The sequence below is a fragment of the Bos indicus x Bos taurus genome, chromosome 9, assembly GCF_003369695.1.
Source record: "Bos indicus x Bos taurus breed Angus x Brahman F1 hybrid chromosome 9, Bos_hybrid_MaternalHap_v2.0, whole genome shotgun sequence".
NCBI lineage: Eukaryota > Metazoa > Chordata > Mammalia > Artiodactyla > Bovidae > Bos > Bos indicus x Bos taurus.
The window spans coordinates 23604755-23622108 of NC_040084.1; the positions used below are offsets into that span (position 1 = coordinate 23604755).

The 17354-nt window shown below is 40.5% G+C and overlaps 1 protein-coding gene and 1 pseudogene across 16 annotated transcripts in view; both read right to left on the reverse strand.

The window, feature by feature from the left end:
- SNAP91 (synaptosome associated protein 91) overlaps nucleotides 1-17354 on the reverse strand; it is a 169573-nt gene that overhangs the window by 23837 nt on the left and 128382 nt on the right. For 15 of the 16 annotated variants that reach the window (XM_027551022.1, XM_027551021.1, XM_027551035.1 and 12 more), the window contains 4 exons: nucleotides 7257-7391; nucleotides 5562-5711; nucleotides 2134-2164; nucleotides 1169-1280 (listed from right to left, as the gene is read on the reverse strand). In XM_027551022.1, coding sequence (XP_027406823.1) covers nucleotides 1169-1280; nucleotides 2134-2164; nucleotides 5562-5711; nucleotides 7257-7391 — 428 coding nt within the window. The remainder of the gene's footprint in view (nucleotides 1-1168; nucleotides 1281-2133; nucleotides 2165-5561; nucleotides 5712-7256; nucleotides 7392-17354) is intronic. The other variant, XM_027551026.1, reaches the window with a different exon arrangement.
- Nucleotides 14195-17289, reverse strand: LOC113898142 (annotated as a pseudogene).

The window sequence follows — 17354 nt, forward strand, 5'->3', positions numbered from 1 at the left end:
TAGTCACTAAGTCGGGTCCGACTCGTGCGACCCCATGGACTGCAGCCTGCCAGGCTCCTCTGTCCATGGGATTCTCCAGGCAAAAATACTGGAGTGGGTTGCCATTTCCTTCTCTAGGGGATCTTCCAGACCTATAGGTCAGTTTAAAAGAGATGGGTAGTTTTCTACTAAGTATCCTTTACAAAAATTAAAATGGAACTTTATTTATAGATAAATACAAAAATGGCCCTCTTAAGCATTGTCTTATGCAAAGAAAGATTTTAAAAGGTAAACATCCAGATATAATAGGCAATCTTCTCATTGTTATCTTTTAGAAATCACTTCTTAAAATTAAGTTCTTTCAGACTTTGAACTCACCAAAGGCAGAAAGCATTAGTCCTTGAGTTTCCTGCTCTCTTACAAACACCAGCAGGTGGAGTGGGGAGACCAAAGGAAGTGGGTTTTGGAAACCAAGTCTGAGAAGATATTTTCCTATAGAAACTACCACTTAAGTTGTAGTTCAATTAATAATAATAGTATTGAAAACAAAAGTGTTATTTCACAATCGGGTCTAACTCCTTGTAACCCCATAGACTACAGCCTGCCAGGCTCCTTTGTCCATGGGATTCTCCAGAGAAGAATACTGGAATGGGTTGCTATTTTCTACTCCAGGGGATACAGAAACGAGACGTATCTAAATTTCATAGGAAAGGCGGTGATAGTAGTTTCAAATTTAAAAAACAGTGAGAAGACTTCATAGGGTTTTAAAATGAAAGTTCAGGTACACAATAGAAAACAGCTCACTCTTTCTGCCAAGAATAAAAGTATTCATTATTTATGACCATCAGGAAATGTGGGCAAGAGATGTGGTAAAAACATAGATAAATATCAATGGTATTACATGTTTCAAAATATCGAAATATCATTTCTATAATTGTAGAAATAAAAAACTAATGTCTGAAGTAGTATAAATACTATTTTGAAATACTTAAAAAGCTAGGTCACAATCTTTAGTAAATATAAAGTCAATGAAATGTGCCTTTTGGTAAATATTGCATCTTGCTCCATTTCTTCAACACGGATCAAGAAGTACAACATCAGTAGCAAAATTCAGCAACATGCTCCCTGCTCCATACACCTGGAAACTGGCACAGTGCCTGCACCACTCTGGCCTCTGGGAGCTACGTACCAAGGGTGCGCTGGGTGGAACGCCTGCTGACCAGGTGGCAGGGGCTACTTTCGGCTGCCAGTTGGCACCCCCAGTCAACTTCTTCTCTCCAGCATTCCACTGAAGATCTCCCCTAAAATCAACCATGCAAAACACACACACACAATCAGAAAAGAATAGTATGTGGCTCCTTAAATGTTTATTTGTATTTGGGGTCAAGAAGTAATAAAGAGAATGGATGAAACAGACAGAAGAGCCTTACCATATCGTATCTAAGAGAGCTTAAGGACATTTGACAAAAACATCAAGAGAGTTTTGACCTCAGTGACAACAGGAATTTCCTGTCACTGCTCATGGAAAAATGTGCCACAAAATTCAAGTGAATTCATCACTGGTTACAAAAACTTCCAAGTAAGTCATAAATACTGTCTACCCTTTGCTGAACTGATAATGAATCCATGATGGCACTTTCTGGATCTTAGTGGCTTCAACAGAAGGTTTCACACAATTGAATCATCACTACCAACTGCCTTCCAGTGATTATAAGATTATATCTATTGCTAAATGCATCCCAATTTCAGAGAGATTGAAATATGCATCTAAAAAACATATACATTGTCATTTTTACTATTCTTCCTTAGAACTGATTCCATGAGACACTTTTTAAAATCAATGTTAGCGAGGACTATTACAATGCATCTAGAATTTAAAGCTATTAAAGTATTCAAACCACAATTCCCAAGTATTTCTAGATATAATTTAGTGTGAATCTGGAGACTGAAACAGATTATTCCTTTTCATTGCAGAGTCAATAGTGGAATAGAGATTCCAGTAGAATAACAACAAAACAAAAACTGACAATGAAATAAAAACCAATTTACCTAGTCTGAGAATGAGTAATACTCCATTAAGTACAAGGTTTGATAGTCTCAAACAAGTACAAATACACTGTCATAAGAAAACCAGACAGTTTCAAAAATACTTACTTTTTGGATGTGGTACCAGAAATTCCAAGATCTATAAATGGATAAGAGAAAAAAGAATTTAAATCTCTATACTCAGTTTAAATGATATGACATTTAAAAGATCAAAGAATCAGAGGTCTAAAAAAAGTCCATGTTTTGCATACAAATGACTGCATTTAGTTTTACAGAAGAGAAACCACTTTAGGAAACATATTCACAAGTCCAGCATTTTCTTTCACTTCACGTTATTCTTAAGGATCAAACTTTAAAATCAATCTGTATTCAGAAATGTGTGAACTTAGGAGGCTTGAGATTGCTGCTATCTTAGGCCTGTGTGGGTGGGAACTTGGCTAATATAAACTGTTCTCTGTGGCTCAGTGGCTAGGTCGTGTCCCACTCTTTGAGACTCCATGGGATTTCCCAGGCAACAATACTGGAGTGGCTTGCCATTTCCTTCTCCAGGGGATCTTCCTGACCCAGGGATGATTGGCCGGCAGGTTCTTTATCACTGAGCTACCTGGGAAGCCAAATTGTTCTCTACAGTTGTTCTCCTAATGATAAGCATGGCTCACTTGTCTGAACTGTACAAGCAACTAGGTTTATGCTGAAAATCTGCTTTCCTTTCAGGAGACTGGCTGGTATTTTGGTACATGTTAGGCAGAGTGCCTACAGGATGAGGATCCAATAAAAACCTTGGATGCTGAATCTTTATAAAGGGCTTTCCTGGGCAGAAACCTTTGTGTGTTGTTGCATGTTTGTGTGTTCTTCCCCTCTTAGGGAGGAGAGAGCATAAGGAAGTCCATGTGTGGATTCTTCTGGACTTTTCCCTTGATGATCCAGCTGTGTATCCTTACGATTCTGCTATAATCTCAGCTGAGTACAACCATGTGCTGACTCCCTTGGGTCCTTCTAGTGAATCTACGAATTATGTGAGTTGTCTTGGCAACTCCTGACCCAATGGGTTAAATCATTCTGCTCTAATCTCAAATCATTGACTACTACAGCAAATATTTATTGAGCCCCCATATGCCAGACACTGTTCTAAGTATATGAGATAAGCCAGTGATGCAAATAAAGATCCCAGTCACAGAGGAATTTGCATTCTCTTGGGGTGAGATGGATGATAAAACAACAAAATAATAGAAGAGTATATAAGCTACTAGAGGCAATACAGCAAGCCTATGGAAAAGTGAATATGAAGAACAGGGTAAGAGAGAGCTGGTGGGTTAGGTTGAGAGTGGGGGCAGGCAGGATTAAATAGGGTGCTCAAGGAAGCCTCATGGGATGAAGCTTGTGCAAAGCTGCACAGAGATCTAGGGAAGAGCTTTCTAGGCGAGTCACCTGGTACCCCCTCTGGTGAATGGTAACTGTATGTTTAACATTTCCAGAAACTGCCAAATCAATTTTCATGGCAGCTGCTCAATGTTATCAATACATTCTCCCCAGTAATGTTCAGTTCAGTTCAGTTCAGTCGCGTCCGATTCTTTGCAACCTCATGAATTGCAGCACGTCAGGCCTCCCTGTCCATCACAAACTCCCGGAGTTCACTCAGACTCACGTCCATCGAGTCAGTGATGCCATCCAGCCATCTCATCCTCTGTCGTCCCCTTCTCCTCCTGCCCCCAATCCCTCCCAGCATCAAAGTCTTTTCCAATGAGTCAACTCTTCACATGAGGTGGCCAAAGTACTGGAGTTTCAGCTTCAGCATCATTCCTTCCAAAGAAATCCCAGGGCTGATCTCCTTCAGAATGGACTGGCTGGATCTCCTTGCAGTCCAAGGGACTCTCAAGAGTATTCTCCAACACCACAGTTCAAAAGCATCAATTCTTTAGCGCTCAGCCTTCTTCACAGTCCAACTCTCACATCCATACATGACCACAGGAAAAACCATAGCCTTGACTAGACGGACCTTTGTTGACAAAGTAATGTCTCTACTTTTGAATATGCTATCTAGGTTGGTCATAACTTTCCTTCCAAGGAGTAAGTGTCCTTTAATTTCATGGCTGCAGTCACCATCTGCAGTGATTTTGGAGCCCCCCAAAATAAAGTCTGACACTATTTCCACTGTTCCCCATCTATTTCCCATGAAGTGAGGGTTTTAATTTTTCCACGTCTTCATCAAGACTAGTTATGATCTTTTTTATTACAGCCATCCTAATGCGCGTGAACTAGCTTCCTTGGTGGCTCAGTGGTAAAGAATCCGCCTGCAGTGCAGCAGACTTGGGTTCGATCCCTGGGTTGGGAAGACCCCTGGAGGAAATGGCAACCCACTCCAGTTTTCTGGCCTGGAGAATTTCACAGCAGGGAAGCCTGGCGGGTTACGGTACATGGGGTCGCAAAAGAGTTGGACATGATATAGCAACTAAATGGCAAAAAATGGTTGTGAAGTAATATTTCACTGTGGTTTGGATAGACATTTCACAGATGACTGATGTTGAGCCCCTTTTCATGTGGCCATATGTATATATTCTTTGGAGAAATGTATTCTTTAAATCATGGGAATGGGAAACAAAAATATGTCTGCAGGAATACTACATAGGAAAAAAGTTGTCTCAGGGATCTGATAAACTTTTGATATAGCCTTGAGTGAAACAAAATGTATTGGTGATGGTAAGCCCATTCACCTTAACAAAATAACTGAATTCAGAGTTAAAACAAGGCCAATCTTTGTAATAGCTCCCTCATCTCCTAGGATTCTCTCCTTCACTTACCCAGCTCCAGTCACTAATGTCCATGGAACTCCTTGAGTATACCAGGCAATCATCTGCCCCAGTGCCTTTGCACTGGCCATCTCCTTTGCCTGCAAATTTTTTCCTTCAGATATCCATATGATTCATTCCTTTACCTTCAAATCTTTGCACAAATTTTACCTTCTCAGTGAGGGCTACTCTGTAGTACTTACAGACCCTCTTTGGATGTCCTGGTTTTTCTCCATGGCATTTACAACCTAACATATTAGAGAATTTATTTATTTGAAAATATTTAATGTTGTCTCTGCCCTGCTAAGCACTGTAAGAACAGAAATTTCTATCTGCTTTGTTCACTGATTTATCTCTAGAGCTTGGAAGACTGCCTGGTGCTCAATAAATATTTGTTCAATGAATAACTGAAACTAATTTGGATACTCAATTGGTAAATATGTTATTTTCAAATGAAATAAAAAATTAAATACTTTATTTAAGATAATACACTTAGATTTTACTCTACATGCTCTCTAATTACACCTTTGGCAATTCAGATTAAAAGTGGCCTCCATGTTGCTTGTGAGACAATGGCACAGGGACTGTATATCTTCCAAGGAATTGTACTGGGTAAAACACTATGAATTTCTGTCTACTCCTTGACATACTCACCTGTAAGTGAATTCAGAAACAATTCATACAAAAAAAAAAAAAGAGAGAAAAAAATTCACATATGATTCTGCTAAAGAAAACTATTCTATTACTCACTGCCTACTAAGCTGGCAAGAGATGAGTCAAGGTCACTCCCAAGGGCTTTGCTTGCCGCCATTGCAGGACTTGGTGGTACCAGTGAGATGGGTGCAGGCTGCCCAGTTGGTGCCATGGTTGGCATCAGAAGATCACCTAGACCATCAAACACTGGAAATCAAATAGAACAGGTTCAGAATAATTGCAAAAGAAATATGCAAAATCAAAGGGAAACTCTTTTGAAAAAGAATGAAACAAATACATTTACAATTTTACCAAAGAAGGCACTTAATCCATACTTTCAATGACGATAACAACAAAAAAACATCTCTACATATGGCTACTCATAAAGTACGGAAATACTAATGAACATGAAAGTGGAAAAAAGAAATTGTGTAACGTTCAGGAAAGAACACAGACTTGGGAATCAGAATTGGGCTCATGTCAGCTGCCTCACTAGTGTGTGACTTTGAGAAAGTGACTGTCTGAGTTTTTATTACCTGTAAGTGGGAAGAGTACAACTACAACATGGATTTGTTGTGGAGATTAAACTAGATGATATACGTCATGCCTTTACTATAATGCTCACTCAAAATAGGCATTCAATATGTGGTAGTTACAGTGCCTACTTTTATAAAAATTCTTAAATGAGAAAGAAAGTCTGAATCTCCTAATTCCTATGAAATCAGTGCTGGGGTAAAATCTGATCTGATGATTAGTACCTATTAACAAATATCTGAAAAACATACTGTAGAAGCAAGAATTTTGATTTTTCTTTCTTTCATTGTAGTATGAAAGTTAGAACCACTTCTGGTTCTAACTTTAAGGGCATAGCTACAATATATGCTATTTTCAGTATTAAGAATCATGCTATTATTGATGGTTCCTGATCAGCATGTAACAAATGACCATTTGTTTAGTTCCCGGAATACAGAGAGACTATTCAAAAATGCTGTCTCATAGAATTTGTAGAAAAGCTTCTGGTGATACCTACATCAAAAGTTTTATGGTTGCTAATTTTTTAATATATAAAAAACAATGCATATTTACCATACACACACCACTCTACAATAATTCTAAATTAAAAGAAGGACAGCATTCAACTCAGCACTGGCAATGGAAGCAACCAAATTGTCAGGCAGAGGATATAGTTGGGGTGTTTCTGAAACACAATTACCAAAAACTCACCAATTGAAAATTTGTAGTAGGGACCCAGCATGAGAAGAGTAGAATGGAAGAAAATACAAACAAAATGACAGCAGGATGAAAGGTTAAAGGCAGGCAAAGAATACTATTCGTGTCAACTTCATCAAACGGAGGGCCAGGCAAACTTCAGAGAGTGTAAGCAACAGCAGTGGGAGTGTCTACACATTGAGATACTGCACAAAGATTTAGCACAAAGTATTTGTTTTCCCTTAACTTTCTCCAAACCATGTGCACATAAGCTCATGCAAACAGATGGTGTGCATGTTAAGTTAAATTTCTGCTAAAAAATAAAAACAAAAACAGAAAGAGACTGCAGGTTATTCTTAAAGCCACTAAAAATGTATGGAAAATATTTACTTAGGTTACAGAAGGACAGATTTATTGAACAGTTTTAAAACCAGGTCTTCATTCAATATTTGCTTATAAATTTCCTGATATCACACGAACCTGAGGCGGTGTATTTTAGAAACAGAACAAATAAAAAGAATATTTGAAAAATCACTGCCTCACCTGAAGGATCAAAGGAGCTGCTGCTAGAAGTTGAAGGCGTTGTTCCAAAAGCTGCCTCAAAGTTGGGCTGTAGCAGGTTATTCTGAGCTGGAGTCACTGGCGATGGAGAAGGAGACATGAAAGAACCCCCAAATCCTGGGAAAAAGTAGTTCCAGAAAAATATAAGCAGAAACAACTAAAGACAGGTAAAGGCCAATAAAACAGAATCAGCAGAAGTAACAGAAGACCAAAAAGGTATTGAGTGCATATGGATGAGAAGGCAATGAAACCCAGGAAGTTATGCTTTTGGAATAGTTTTTCAAGTATCTTAAAATCTGACACATAATGAGAGATTTAATTTAACTGCAAATCAGAGAGCACATAAGACTTTATGTCCCTGTTAAGAGAACCTGCAGCAATCCAATCTACTGTTATGATGGAGTACATAAAGCTGAGGTGGTTTCACTATGGTTAAACTTCAGATAGTTATTTTTGTATTTAAATTTTATTTCTTCAAATCACAATACCAGGTACCTCGAAAATGCTTAGTTTACACATTGGCTCAGCATAATAATAAAATGCAAATCAGAAAAATATGCATGTATCCTGCCATCAACTCCTCCTTAATATATTTCTTATATGTTCCAGTCTAATTGCTGCCATTGACAAATTTAGGCTCACCCAATACAACACAAAGCGACTTTCTGTCTCTAATCTGTAGCTCCTCCAACCTAGCCTTTACAGTGCAGCCAGAGTGATCTTTCTGAGTAGACAATGCTGACAAAGTTACTTCTCTAATATCCTTCATGGGCTCCCCAGAACTTTCAGATTCATATAATGTGGGTTCCTTTATATAGCAAACAAGCACACCTGTCTCTGGACCTCCTTCTCCCCTCCCTGCAAACTCAGTTGCGGCCATAATACATCACAATGAGTCAAATACCAGCCCCAGGAGGGCTTCTTTGCCTCCTTTTGCCACCCACAGCTACCAGCCACAACGACCCTGCCCCTCCCACACCTGGTACACATGGGTGATGTGTCCTGCCTCTGTGCTCTCAGCACTGGTACATCTCCCCACCCTACCCATACACCATCCTTTATTTCCACCCCAAGTCCCCACCCTGGGGGTGGCTTTTTGGTGTCAGGAACTGTCTTTTTTCATCTTTTCCACGAATACTCAGTCAAATATCTAAAACACTGAATTAACACTTATTGAAAGAAGGATACTTTTGAATTTAAAAGGTGAGGAGAAAGCAAAGACCTCAAATTAAGTGTTTCTCTTTTGAAGCCTGGAAGTAAATTATTGCTCTCAATCAACAGACAGAAGCAGAGCTCACTGTATTGCTTCTGTACAAAAAGATATAAGGATTCCCTGGTGGCTCAGATGGTAAAGCATCTGCCTGCAATGAGGGAGACCTGGGTTTTGTAAAGCATCTGCCTGCAATGAGGGAGACCCGGGTTTGATCCCTGGGTCGGGAAGATCCCCTGGAGAAGGAAACGGCAACCCACTCCAGTATTCTTGCCTAGAAAATCCCACGGATGGAGGAGCCTGGTGGGCTACAGTCCATGGGTTCACAAAGAGTTGGACACGACTGAGCGACTTCACTTTCACTTTCATGAAGAAAGTGACTCCTTAAGAAGACATTAGATGATGTCCTATTATCAAACACGTATCAAAATTAAAGAAGTCTTTTTTATACTCAAGTTTGGGTATATATATAATATATATATAAATGTATTCTTTTCTCATCTAGCTATATTTTTTCTTCACAAAATGCTTGCCAAAAAACATAAAGAATGCTTACAAAAAACCTTCAGCTTACACTTTGTAACAGTCAATTTATAATTTTGGAAATGACTTCCACTGAAATTCTCCAGTTACTATTTCTAACCAGAAAATCATGCTGTCCCTGGAAATGGATAGTGACACTGGCTTAGGTTTCCTTGTTTATGTATGAAAAAATGAAACATGGAGAACTGTTACCTATTACAAGATGCTCTCTAAAATTCATGGGGACTACCTGAAGTGATTTTAGCAGTATTCAAGTGACTTAAGGATCATGTAGCCTTCCTAAATGAAGACATCCTGTAGATATTTAAAAATTAACATCATAATGAAGCGAAGATGGGATCAGTTCAGTTCAGTCGCTCAGTCGTGTCCGACTTTTGCGACCCATGAACTGCAGCATGCCAGGCCTCCCTGTCCATCACCAACTCCCAGAGTTTACTCAAATTCATGTCCATTGTGTCAGTGATGCCATCCAACCATCTCATCCTCTGTCGTCCCCTTTTCCTCCTGCCTTCAATCTTTCCTATCATCAAGGTCTCTTCCAATGAGTCAGTTCTTCACATCAGGTGGCCAAAGTATTGGAGTTTCAGCTTCAACATCAGTCCTTCCAGTGAACACCCAGGACTGATCTCGTTTAGAATGGACTGGTTGGATCTCCTTGTAGCCCAAGGGACTCTCAAGAGTCCTCTCCAACACCACAGTTCAAAAGCATCAATTCTTCGGCACTCAGCTTTCTTCACAGTCCAACTCTCACATCCATACTTGACTACTGGAAAAACCATAGCCTTGACTAGACGGACCTTTGTTGGCAAAGTAATGTCTCTGCTTGTGAATATGCTATCTAGATTGGTCATAACTTTCCTTCCAAGGAGCAAGCGTCTTTTAATTTCATGGCTACAATCACAATCTGCAGCAATGTTGGAGCCCAGAAAAATAAAGTCAGCCACTGTTTCCCCATCTATTTGCCATGAAGTGATGGGACCAGATGCCATGATCTTAGTTTTCTGAATGTTGAGCTTTAAGCCAACTTTTTCACTCTCCTCTTTCACTTTCATCAAGAGGTTCTTTAGTTCCTCTTCACTTTCTGCCATAAGGGTGGTGTCATCTGCATATCTGAGGTTATTGATATTTCTCCCGGCAATCTTGATTCCAGCTTGAGCATCCTCCAGCCCAGCGTTTCTCATGATATACTCTGCATATAAGTTAAATAAGCAGGGTGACAATATACAGCCTTGACATACTCCTTTTCCTATTTGGAACCAGTCTGTTGTTCCATGTCCAGTTCTAACTGTTGCTTCCTGACCTGCATATAGGTTTCTCAAGAGGCAGGTCAGGTGGTCTGGTATTCCCATCTCTTTTAGAATTTTCCACAATTTATTGTGATCCACACAGTCAAAGGTTTTGACATAGTCAATAAAGCAGAAATAGATGTTTTTCTGGAGCTCTCTTGCTTTTTCGATGATCCAGTGGATGTTGGCAATTTGATCTCTGGTTCCTCTGCCTTTTCTAAAACCAGCTTGAACATCTGGAAGTTCACGGTTCACATATTGCTGAAGCCTGGCTTGGAGAATTTTGAGCATTACTTTACTAGAAGATGGGATAAATGCAATTATTTTTGAGGATATGACCAGTTTGGTTTTAGGGAGGTTGGTTGCTGTGTTAAGGTTGACTTCTTGGAAACATCCCCCACAAGTTGGAATACGGCAGTCGGAAATCTAGGCAAAGGGTGTGGTTCTCTTTGTTACAGTTGAACATGGAAACAACTGTACCTGATGCTCAGTTTCTTAAAATTTGGTCAAGAAAGGACAATGTATTCTAAGGTCACAGCATGTCAGTGTTCGAAAGGACATTAAAATCAGCTGATTCAATCCTATCTTTTCACAGCTAGAAAAGATGCAAAGGGAAGTTAATACACCACCCGTGACTCAGTAGTAAAAAGAGAAAACCATGTGCATTTACCCAGGGCTCACCTGCTTAGTGCTGGTGAGTTTCATAAGGTAAGGGGTTCATTCCCATAGATGAATAAATAACACTATTTAATGAAAAAAAAAGATCACTGTTTTCTCTATGAAAGTGAAGGTTTAGCCAAAATTGGCATGAGGCTCACCAAAAGACAGGCACATTCTGAGCAATTTTTTTAGGTTGAACTATCTGAGCCACATACACTGCCAATACTCGACCATTTTGATCCTACAAAAATACCAATTTTATATCATTCAACCTAAGACATATATTAGCTTATTTAAGCCTCACAATCACTCCAGCAATTTTCATGAATGAGGAAACTGGGGCCAGAGAGGTTAAATAATTTGATTCAGGTGACCTGATGGCAAGTGCGGAGCCAGGATTTCAGAAAGGAATCTTCCAGAACCCTGGTTTTTCCCAATACTACTTGACCTCTTTCCTACAGCCAGGTGTGAGGCCAGAGTTATCCCCTTCTGATAGGTTTATAAAGTCAACAGAGATCTGGAAAGATGGCTTTTCCCCATTATACTCAGTTCTTATGAAGCAGGCACCTTCACAAACCTAGACTAATTACAAAGCTATAAAGTGATATAAAATAGCCAACCGATTATTATGTTAAGGAAGAAAAATCTGTCGCTTTACTCTAAAGGAAGAGTTAAGCAGGAAAATGCTAGGCATTAATAAGGAGTTTGGAGAACTCCTGTTAAGTGAAAAGTTTTAGAGACTTGGAATAGAGGTAAGGAGTAAGAGAATACTAATGACGACTCTTTCTTTCTCTTTGTTTTGGAATTGATATTAAGAAAGTCTGTGCAATTGAAAATAAAGTAATAACTGCTCGGCTTCCTGCCTATATATATATATATGTCTCAGATGTCCTACAGACATGTTTGAGCTGTCCTACATGAATCACCAGCTGCAGACATACTGCCTTTTATCACAGATGATCAGTCTTATGGATGTCTCTCTCTACAGGGGAATGGCCTACACACTTAATGAAGTTCTATTAAGAGAGACATATCAAAACTGCCAGTCATTGTCTACACACATCACTTGGGTTCAGGGAGTACCATGTTAAAATTACTGGTAGATAAATACATTCCCACACACATTTTCCCACACTCACATGAGCTCTATTATGTTAAAGATGCTGTAATTTCCTTTATTCTCAGTGGTACAGTTATTAAGTCCATTTACTAAAATCAATTTGAAGAGTCAATATTTCTAAGAATAACAGCCTGAGAACCTTCTGTCTGTTCTGTTTCTGACCCCTAAAGATGAAATGATTGGTCCTCTATAGACCATACCAGTTAGTGGGAACTGTTATTAATTGCACACTGAAAGTTTTTATATTTTAAATCATTTCAAGGACTTCCGTGGCCCTGCTAAAGCTACCTGTGCCATGTGGTTAACAGAAAATGAGAAACTATGAAAGGTCTCCCTCCTACTGCAGGACATAGGTCTCCCTCCTACTACAGGCACAGACCTATGCTAGTACAGATTATGGTGCCGTCATCCCAGAATTGTCTCTTATGGAAGAAAATGGTTTCCCTGTTTGATATCAACCTCACAAATTAGGCATATCCCTCAACATACCTAACCTCCCTTAATAGTCCATTTTTACAGGGCCATCCAGGAAACTGTCTCCATCTTTCAGACATCTATATCTTCAGTTGATATCTCATGAGAGGAAAATTTGACGGTTTTACTCTTCACTGGGTGAAATAACATTTCATTTGTTACAATAACTCTCAAGTTTCCAGCCAGACTCTGTCTGAGATGTGGGGGATGCCTATATCCCACCAGCAACCTCAATGACTTGGAGAGATTTTTTCTGTTAGCCTGTCCTCCTTGGACACAGAAGTTGCCTCTTCTAGAATGTTCTCTAGTTTCACCACACTAGGTACACCAAATAGAACCTGAAATTTCTACTCAAGGAGAAGACTAAGGTGATATTTTATTCACAGTTCAATTCTGGAATTGCAATTATGTCATAGCTCTAAAAGTAAATTAAATGAAGAATAACTAGTTTTTCTGGGATATGTGTCCTTTGAAGAGATTATGCATTTAGTCTTTGTTTTTGAGTTTTAAATTACACACTTAAATTTTTTTTTTGGGGGGGGTGCTACAATATATGAACTTTTTTTTTAGTACATCAAGTTAGTACTTTAGTTATGTTATTCACTAAAAACAATGTGAAAAGACAACCCTCAGAATGGGACAAGAAAAGCTATGACCAACCTAGACAGCATATTAAAAGCAGAGACATTACTTTGCCGACAAAGGCCCGTCTAGTCAAAGCTATGATCTTTCCAGTAGTCATGTATGGATGTGAGGGTTGGACTACAAAGAAAGCTGAGTGCTGAAGAATTGATGCTTTGGTGTTGGAGAAGATGCTTGAGAATCCTTTGGACTGTAAGGAGATCAAACCAGTCAGTCCTAAAGGAAATCAGTACTAAATATTCATTGGAAGGACTAATGCTGAAGCTGAAACTCCAATACTTTGGCCACCTGATGCAAAGAGCTGACTCATTTGAAAAGACCCTGATGGTGGGAAAGATTGGGGGCAGGAGGAGAAGGGGACAACAGAGGATAAGATGGTTGGATGGCATCACCAAGTGGATGGACATGAGTTTGAGCAAGCTCCAGGAGTTGGTGATGGGCAGGGAAGCCTGGCATGCTTCCATGGGGTCTCAAAGAGTTGGACACAATTGAGCAACTGAACTGAACAGGATGGGAGAAAACAATAATAAATGAAACAACTGACAAAGAATTAATTTTCAAAATATACAAGCAGTTCATACAACTCAAAACCAGAAAAACAAACAGCTCAATCAACGAGTGGGAAAAAGAACTAAAAATGCATTTCTCCAAAGAAGACACACAGATGACAAAGAAACACATGAAAAGATGCTCAACATCACTCACCATTAGAGAAATGCAAATGAAAACTACAATGAGATACCACCTCACACCAGTCAGAATGGTGATCATCAAAAGTCTACAAACAATGCATGCCAGAGAGCATGTGGAGCAAAGGGAACCGTCTTGCACTGCTGGTAGGAATGGAAACTGATACAGCCACTACGGAAGATGGTATGGAGATCCCTTAAAAAGCTAGGAATAAAACCACCATATGACTCAGCAATCCCACTCCTTAGCATATACCCTGGGGAAACTAAAACTGAAAAAGACACGTGTACCCCAATGTTCACTGCAGCACTATTTACAATAGCTAGAACATGGAAGCACCCTAGATGTCCATTCACAGATGAACGGAAAAAGAGGCTGTGGTACATATATACAATGGAATACCATCAGCCATAAAAAGAAACGCATTTGAGTCAGTTCCAATGAGCTGGACGAACCTAGAGCCCAAAGCACAAAGTAAGCCAGAAACAGAAATACAAACATCATATGGATACAAACATATATGGAATCCAAAAAGATGGTACTGATGAATTCACTTTCAGGGAAGCAATGGAGAAACAGACACAAAGAACAGACCCATGGACATGGGGGAGGGGGAAGGGACAGGGTGAGACGTATGCAGAGAGCAATATGGAAACCTACAATACCACATGTGAAATAGACAGCCAACGGAAACCTGCTGTACGACCCAGGGAACTCAAACAGGGGCCCTGTGACAATTTCTGTGACAAGGGTGCGATGTGGAGGGAGCTGGGAGGGAGGTCTGGAGGGAGGGGACCTGGGCACACCTATGGCTGATCCCACCTATGGCTGACCCCTGTTGATATGTCAGAAAATCACAAAATTCTGCAAAGCAATTATCTTTTAATCAAAAAGACAAATTAAAAAAAAAGATCTTATTCAAAGTAGTGACCAATGTGAACAGTATTTCAAGATGTCCAAAACAACTATAACATAACATTAAATAAGTAACTGTGACCTCTATTGGTGGAAAGTTGCAGACACTGCTTTTACTATTGTAAAAGTAATTTTACAATTCTGATTTGCTGCCAGCATTCAGATTCTGGAGTAAAGCTAAAATTTCAGTTAGTGAAAATAAAAATGTAATGTTTCCCTCCATCAAGTTCATAGATACCCCTGACTTCTACCCAGGGTTAAGAACCCTGCTTTCAGGGTGAGTTCTGGACATATTCGGGACCCATGGCTGCAAAGATTTATAGAAGAAGCAAGACCCCACTCAAGACTCCCCTCTGTAGTGAAGATGGACATTCTGGGATGTTTCTTTCCTTCTATTTGTGGTAGTTGCTGGAGGTTCCCACTTGGAGTTTGTATGTTTAGACTGGTTGAGGAGATATTTGAAAATAAGATCAACTCAAATTCTGGTTTTCCTAACAGCAAACAGCTTCCCAGTCCTTATCAGATTGTTGGCTAACTTAACATGTTAAGACGAATAATTCACTCCACTGTCTTCGACCTCAGAGGGCTGCAGGGTGTGGCGCTGTGGAACAGTCAGGGACTGGGGCATCCTGTCCACTGTGCTCGTGGGGCAGTCCTGAGGGCGGATCTCCTTGTCCTTGGCCAGCTGCCCTTTCTCCTTCAATGTGCTCGCCTCCTGGTAGGGTGGTGAGATGGGGGGCTGCCTGGGTGGAGTGCACTTGTATTCTGAGCCGTCCTCTAGGTCCAGTGGGTAACTGCAGTCTGAATCATAGGCGCTCAGGTCCCCAGAGGTCACAAATGGTACAATGATGCGGCTGAGGCCATCCAATTGGTTGAAATCGTACGAGTGATCCAGCAAGGGTTTGGTCAAGTCGGGCAGGAAGCCCTCAGGAGGGTTGTAACCCTTACAGACAGCAAAGGCCTCGATGCTGGAATTTCGGCTGCTCCTGGGCTTGGCACATAGCACCCTGGAGAAGAAGACACGCAGCTGGCTGTAGATCAGTGTCACATCCCGGCCTCGGAAGATCTTGCCCACAAAGCAGCCCCCTGGCTTCAAGACGTGCATGGCAAGGTTCAGAGCAGCTAGGAGGAGCTGGGCCTGCATATACTCATCAACATCATGGAGGCTGGTTACATCAGGAGCCCCGTCACACACCACTAGGTCCGCGGGGCAGTCTTCAAAGTGCTGGATGATCTCCTTGGCAGTGGACAGCTGGGTGATATCCCCCTGGATCTGTAACACACCTGGTAGTGGAGCCATTGCCTGAAGGTCCACAGCCACCACATGGCCAGAACCCTGGCCCCCTATCTTCTGGCTCAGCACTTGGCTCCAGCTGCCTGGGGCCGCACACAGGTCAATCGCCCGCGTCACGCCTTCGAAGAGCTGGAATTCCTCGTCAAGTTGTAACAGCTTGAAGGCACTACGGGCACGCCAGCCTTTCTCCTTGGCTAGCCGGTAGTAGACATCTCGCTTGTCCTTTGATGACCGTCCCATCTCACACACCGTTTGCCCAGGGGCCTGCCAACAGTAAGCTCAAACTTTCGGAGCGGGGAGAAGAGGAACGAAGACAGCCGGTCCGTGAGGAGCACGAGCTTCAGCGAGACCACAAGCCCATGAGAAGTCGTAGGTTTTCGGCTTGTTTCCTTAGTTGCTCTGAAAGCCTGTCGCGCATACCTAACGGTGACCAGAGCGTGCCACGCCTGTCATCGTGAAACACAGTGGCTCGTGCGAAGCCAGACCGGACCTGAACTTACCACGAGTGCCGGCATCTCACAGCGACATAGCCAGTCTGACGAACTGCTGTTCCCAACATGCAATGGGCGCGAAGAAAGCCACCGGTCTTAAACGGCGAGGCAGAAACATCGCGAGGAACGAGAACTCACATACTAATTTTTGATAGCGCTTTCTCCCCAATTTTGAGATGCTCCTTAATTTTTGGTTTAAAATCTCTAAAAATCATTTTTAACATTTAGTTATGCTATATCTTTATTGCATTTCCTTTTGTATTTACATATAATGTTATTCACTCAAAAAGCACTGTAAAGCAATTATATTCCAATAAAAAAAAGAGGGGAAAAAAAATCTAACCAATGGTGGAAATGTAGAAAAGCTTCTCTTAGAGTATTCACATATTATAGAACTAACTGTCAAATATCGTGGTACATTTCCCCACAAATTCCTTTAAAAAGGGGGGGGGGGGAATACAAGATAAAAATTGCTGAATTAAGCATATTATTTCTTTAATAAAAAACATGCTAACTGAAAGTAAGGCATATTAAGAGCATCTAATGAGCTGCAGGGGTGGCTTGCATACAACTGATTTTAAGACCAATTTCATCAACTCCTGGGAAATAATCAACTTTCTATTATACAATGTCTTATTTTTCAATTTCATGTCTAAAAGGAAAAGAAGACATGCACCTTGAAATTTATATATTATCTGTTACTTATAAAAATATATCCAAACTTAACTTTCATAAAATACTATTTTATTTTAATG